The sequence below is a fragment of the Ursus americanus genome, chromosome 7 (assembly GCF_024610735.1).
Source record: "Ursus americanus isolate L20-20 chromosome 7, mUrsAme1.1.p, whole genome shotgun sequence".
Lineage (NCBI taxonomy): Eukaryota > Metazoa > Chordata > Mammalia > Carnivora > Ursidae > Ursus > Ursus americanus.
The window spans coordinates 7,813,212-7,819,211 of NC_142133.1; the positions used below are offsets into that span (position 1 = coordinate 7,813,212).

At 41.1% G+C, this 6,000-nt stretch overlaps 1 protein-coding gene across 2 annotated transcripts in view; it reads right to left on the reverse strand.

Annotated features, from left to right (window-relative positions):
* SLC9A4 (solute carrier family 9 member A4) overlaps positions 1-4,331 on the reverse strand; it is a 71,421-nt gene extending 67,090 nt beyond the window's left edge. For both annotated transcript variants that reach the window (XR_015725113.1, XM_045771647.2), the window contains exon 1: positions 3,575-4,331. Coding sequence is in view for 1 of the 2 variants with exons in the window: in XM_045771647.2 (XP_045627603.1) it covers positions 3,575-3,830 (256 nt within the window). In the remaining variant the exon portion in view is untranslated. The remainder of the gene's footprint in view (positions 1-3,574) is intronic.
* Between the last annotated feature and the right edge of the window lie 1,669 nt (positions 4,332-6,000).

Genomic DNA, 6,000 nt, shown 5'->3' on the forward strand with positions numbered 1-6,000 from the left:
GCAATTGCACTACTAGGTATTTCCCAAAGGATACAAAAATACAAATTCAAAGGGGCACATGCTCCCCAGTGTTAATAGCAGCATTATCAACAATAGCCAAACTATGGAAAGAGCCCAAGTGTCCATCAACTTATGAATGGAAAAGGAAGATGTGGTATATATAAATACAATGCAATACTACTCAACCATTGAAAAGAACAAAATCTTGCCATTTGCAACAATGTGGATGGAGCTACAGTGTATTATGCTAAGCGAAATAAGCGAGAGAAAGATAAATCTCACGTGATTGCACTCATCAGTGGAATTTAAGAAACAAAACAGATGAATATAAGGGAAGAAAAAAGAGAGAGAGAAGCAAACCATAAGAGACTCTTAACTCTAGAGAACAAACTGAGGGTTGATGGAGGGAGGTGGCTGGGGGGTGGGTTAAATGGGTGATGGAGATTAAGGAGGGCACTTGCTGTGATGAGCACTGGGTGTTATATGTAAGTCACAAATCACTAAATTCTATATGAAAAAACAATTTTACCACATATGTTAACTAACTAGAATTTAAATAAAATTTGAAATAAAAAAATTAAAAGTAAAAATTAAGGAATTTTAAGTACAGCCATCCAAAGAGCATGTAGGTTTCCCAGATCACAGCTTTGGATTTCATTTGTTATGAGCAGGCAGGTTATTATGATAGAATATAATTAGTATCAAGGAACACTGTCCAAAACCACAAGGCTACCCCCTGGCTCCAAGACCAGTTTAAGACCTCCTTCAAGAGTTTGAAAGTCCTGCTCTCTCCATTTCCTAATGACAACTTTCTCTTCCTCTTCCCCGCCCTCCTCTTCCTCCACCTCCTCCTTCTTCCTCTTCTTCAGTCAGTGTTTATTTTAACTACACTGAATTTTTTAACATGTAAAAGTGGTGGAAGAGCCTACAGTGTGATTTTCTCAGGCCGTGGGTCTCCGCAGTTTGGTCCTTCTTCCAGGAATCGAGTTTCCTGAATGGATCCAACATGCACCTGTCTTAAGCCAAGTTACGCCCACGCGGCGGTAGCAGGAAGAGGCGCCATGCACTGTAAAGTAGGGCATTGTGAGGAGAGATGCCATGTGCATTTCACACTCTACATCCCGCCTTCCCTTTCATGATGGACAACAGAGTCAGTCAGTTTGAGAGTTTACTGCTCCAGGGCCTGAAATTTAAATGGCCACTGATAACAAAGTCCTGCCTGAAAGTCAAAGATGGCCCTACCATTCCATTCTGCCCAATGACTCAAGGAACACCGTTCTGTAAAGTGCCGAGAAGCAGAACTAAGATAAAAGATAAACAACAAAATCTGAGGTGACTCTGCATTATCGTTGTTCTATACGATTCTTTTTCTATAACACACGTAGTTGGCTGTTTTAAAAAGGAATTGGGGGACAGTTGTGGTGTTCTTATGTCAGAGTGCCTACTAGGCAGTGCGAGATTCATCTGTTTTCCCCACTACATTAAGTCCTTCGAGGCCAGGAGCCATGGTCATTCCCACATATGGTAAGGGCATCAATAAATGTGTCTTGTCAGAACGACTGAGTGAAAGAATGAATGTTAAATATAATGACTATTAATTATATTTTGATTCAAGTTTTACAATATAGAATCTAAAAAATCTATATACATTCCTTATGTGTGTAAGTTTTATGTCATTTTTTTTTGCCCCAGGCAAATGAACCACCATATATAAAACTATAAGCCCAGTACTTGACACATAAGAAATAATAATCATTAAACATAGCCCTCTTCTCATGTGCAATATAGAAATAGTCTTTCTTAAAGACCAGCAAATATGAAAGTGTATTTGAATAAGTATGATCCAACCAATAACCTACTGAAGTTATTCTCTTTTTCTAAAGTACGTTGAATTTCACCAAAATGAAAATCAAGAACATTTAAGCCAATAGCCCTGTGAACAACAGTGTCCTAACCGTCCTCTGAGCTTCTAGACATGGCGGGTCTGGGTACATGCAATACTCTAAAAAAACTGTGTTTAATGCTAACATAAAACCAAGATAAAATATATCCTTTCTGAGTTGTGCCATTTACTCACATAGAATGTAAACCTCTTTGCCACTAGAAAATCCTAATTTGTACCAAAAAGAAGTCTTAGAAATAATTTCACAGTCTCTCAATGGAGACTTAGAAAGAAAAGGTGACTAACTGGTCAGCGGCAGCTCTAGTTCCTTGATTTCCAGACCAACTTCCCCCATTTCTGTGAAGAGGGAAGGAGTGGGTGGGAACAGTATTGTTCACAAAGGAAAACTCAAGATCCACATAAGACCATTTTGAACGATCTCAGTGCCTATGTGGTGGCATGATAGGTGGTAGAACCCTAGTTCTAAACTAAGAACGTTACCCCGCTAGGAAGCCATTTTCCATGAGCACTTTTTAGAAATAACGTCAGACCTTCTGTGTAATTTAATGCTTTGACAAATCACACAGGAGTTCTTCAAATTAAGAATTTCCATTCACTCTTCACACTTTACTAGCTCAAAATGAATAGCAATTGTGAAGGAGCTTCTGGTGAATCCACCAGTAACCCCGTCATCCCCGGGGAGGGAGTTAGATGAGTAGACGGAGCCCGCAGTCCTGATCCCCGGGAGTTAACTGCTAGATCCCGTGGCTCAGTCCTTATTTCACACCCATGCTGGAGGAAAATTATAAATAAGCACCAAAATGACTCATAGATTCTACCCCAATAGGACGATTTATCTCCTCCAGTAACAAACTTCATAACAGAGGCAAAGGAGATGTCATGCTTAATAACTGAGATAACTGTATCAGTCTTTCACTTTGGAATACGCTGATTTTAGGGAGACAAGAGGGTAGGGATTAAGTGATCACAGGGTGTAAACCATTATTTTGGATTTTGGCACGAATAACCCTGATTAGAATTTAATCCATGAATTTGAATTCTCTTTATTTCACAAAGGAAACCAGAGGTGCCCCACTGGCACCATTTGGCTCAGGCATAAACCAGTATCTTACTGACATATCCTCTCTTATGCCCCCATATCCCACCACTGAGTGATCCAAGAGTGGCCTGTGATTGTCTTGTTCCTTGCTTTCTGCCATTCTGCAAGAAGCACATGTCACTTTTAAAGAATAAACAAAGGGAGTCATTGATGAAGCCCACAGTGACATGGCCAAGAATGAAGGAAGAATATTTTACAGAAGAATCATTATGTGCTCCTGAAATTTCCAGTGGGCATCATTCCGAGGTCTAATGCCTTTTCTCTAGTTTTTAATGCATAGAACTCGAGATTTTTACCTGCCAAATAATGTCATATAGTTGTCACCTTGAAATAAGAAGAAATCAAAACAACCCAGAACCCAGAAGTATGCTCAAATTTCAAAGCACAATCCTGAAACGTTACAAGGCTTTATAAAGAGCAGTTACGACTTCCCCTTGACTCGAAGGAACAGATTTTTTTGATGCAATAGCAGTAACAGTTAAAATCCGTGGAGCTCACCACCTATAAGGCACTCGCGCAGACATCATCTCACATGGAGAACGACTCCCACACCCAGGGGCTTGGGGACTTACCTATTTTTGCAAGGGATGCCAGAAGTATCCAGAGGGTGACCTCATAAGGAATTTGCACGTAGTCATAATCCAGGGCAAAAACAGGTATTTTCTCATCTGCCTCTGAGCTGGCAGCAGCAAACCAAGCATTAGGTTCCTGCTGGGCAGAGGAATTTGTGGATTCGTTCAAATCTGAAGATGCTTCAGAACACTTGAGAGCCACCAGCAGTAGCCACCAGTTCCCAGGACTGAAAAGCACAAGCCTCCGAAGACCCATGCTGTGGGCTTCTCCTACGCCGTGTGCGGCTGTGTGTGGTACATGTGCCTGGAGGAGGGTTTCTAGAGAGCAGAGGCGGCTACCTGGGTCGGAGGTAATATACGTACAGTCTTTGGGTCATTCCAAGAAGAGTCCGAGCGTGTCACTGAATTCTGAGTGTCGATGTTTTCAAATCACCTTTAAAGGATTTGTGTTCAGACAACTCAGCTTCTGGCTCAAAGGCGTCAGTCATTCAGTAGACTCTTTAAAGCCCAAGTCACCTGTGTGACCTTCATCCGATCATGATTTGAAGAACAGCTTAGGAAGGGGAAAAACAGGTCTTCATTCAAAGCTGTTTCCTCACTTCACTGCACACTGGTTTCATCTTGTGAGTGAAAATTAAAAAGGATACCACGGTGTTCATTCCAGGTATCACTGGAGTCCTTCTGGCTAGGAAGGGAATCCTTCCCTCTCCACCAGGTCTCAGTAAGGTGCTACGTGCACCTGCTCCTTCTCTCCTCCCCCTGCTCTCGCACTTGTTTTAAATGGGCAAGGCTGCAGGTAGCTCCTGCACTACACTTAATTATTTGCTCTGATAGGACTTTTGTAATGAAATGCTCTCCTTTAGTATTTTCCGGGGGTTACACTGCTGACACCTAGTGGGCAGCTGCAATATGACACCTCGGCGTGTTTAATGATGAGCGATTAAGGTGGTCTTGTCATTAGCATCCACACAAGGGCATTTTTGAGAGTAGAGAAGAGCGATTAATAATTATGCCAGACTACAGGTGTCAGCCAGGATGTCCTGGAAGCATGTGGTCTCTGTAAATTGGGAAGGAAGAGGAGGCAGCATAACAGATTACCGAACTCACGAGCAGTAATTCAAAGAAAGTTCTAGGTTTCCATGAACGTTATACAGGAAAAAAGAGAGAGAGAGAGAGAGCAGAAGAGCAAGTTTCATGAAATACATCTAAAACCTAGTTAAGAAAAGCTTCCATGGCACATCCAAATTTTTCATTAAAAAAATTTCATTATTATGGTCTATTTGTTCAAAAAAGAGTGTTTGGATGGAAGAATTTGAAATGGATTCCATGGACCCACTTCTGCTTCTTCTATATCGGGCCAGGTGGCCTTAACCAAATTAGTTACCTTCCAAAGCATCCTTTTCTGAAAAGGGGGAGGATAATAATATCTACCTCATCGACTGGCTAGAAGCATTAAATGAGATAAAGCAAGGAAAGTATCTGGCATTTAAGTGGCACTTAATAATTGCTGGTTTTTATTATTTTTATTCACATTTCTTATTCTATATGAAAATGAGAACTCTGTTGCAATGCAGGAGCGCTCAATAGAAAATGAGAATTATTCTTCATAAACAGTCTCAGTGCCTTTTCCATATCCAACTGCGGGACAATTTATATATATTTTTGGTTCATGCTAGTGAGTGTGGATGACTCCCGTCTTCCACCCCATGCTCAGCAAAGACCCCTGGGAAACGGAGCTACCTCCGTGGACAAAGGCTGGGATCTAGGTGCAACCTCTTAATAAGACAAGTTTAACAGCTCACATATGGGTTTTTCCCTCTTTCCTTTGCAATTTGGCTCTAAAATACATCCAATTTAGTCACTAAATTGAGACCATCAGGTTCACTGCAAGGAGGTCACCATATTGGGTCAATATGTTTTTCAGAAAAGATGACATGCATAGCCTTGTAATGGAAAACTTCTTTTGAATAGATATTTTATCTTTTCATTTGCACTTTTATTTTACTTTTGTTTTCTTTTTTTTTTAAAATGATTTTATTTATTTGCTTGACAGAGAGAGAGACAGCCATCAAGAGAGGGAGCACAAGTGGGGGGAGTGGGAGAGGAAGAAGCAGGCTTCCAGCGGAGGAGCCTGATGTGGGGCTCGATCCCAGAACGCCATGATCACGCCCTTTGCCAAGGGCAGATGCTTAACAACTGCGCCACCCAGGCGCCCCTTACTTTTGTTTTCTAAAAAGAAATGAGAGAGAATGTCTCATGGTGCTCCATGCCAAGACTGAAACTAAGAATCAGAAAAGCTCTGTTCTCCGGCATTAATTACCTGCTTCGCTCCATGAAAGACACTTTACCTGTTTTGAGCCTCAATTTTGTCATCTATAAAATGAAGATACTGTCCATACAAAGTCTATTTTCCTGCTCTAAAATTT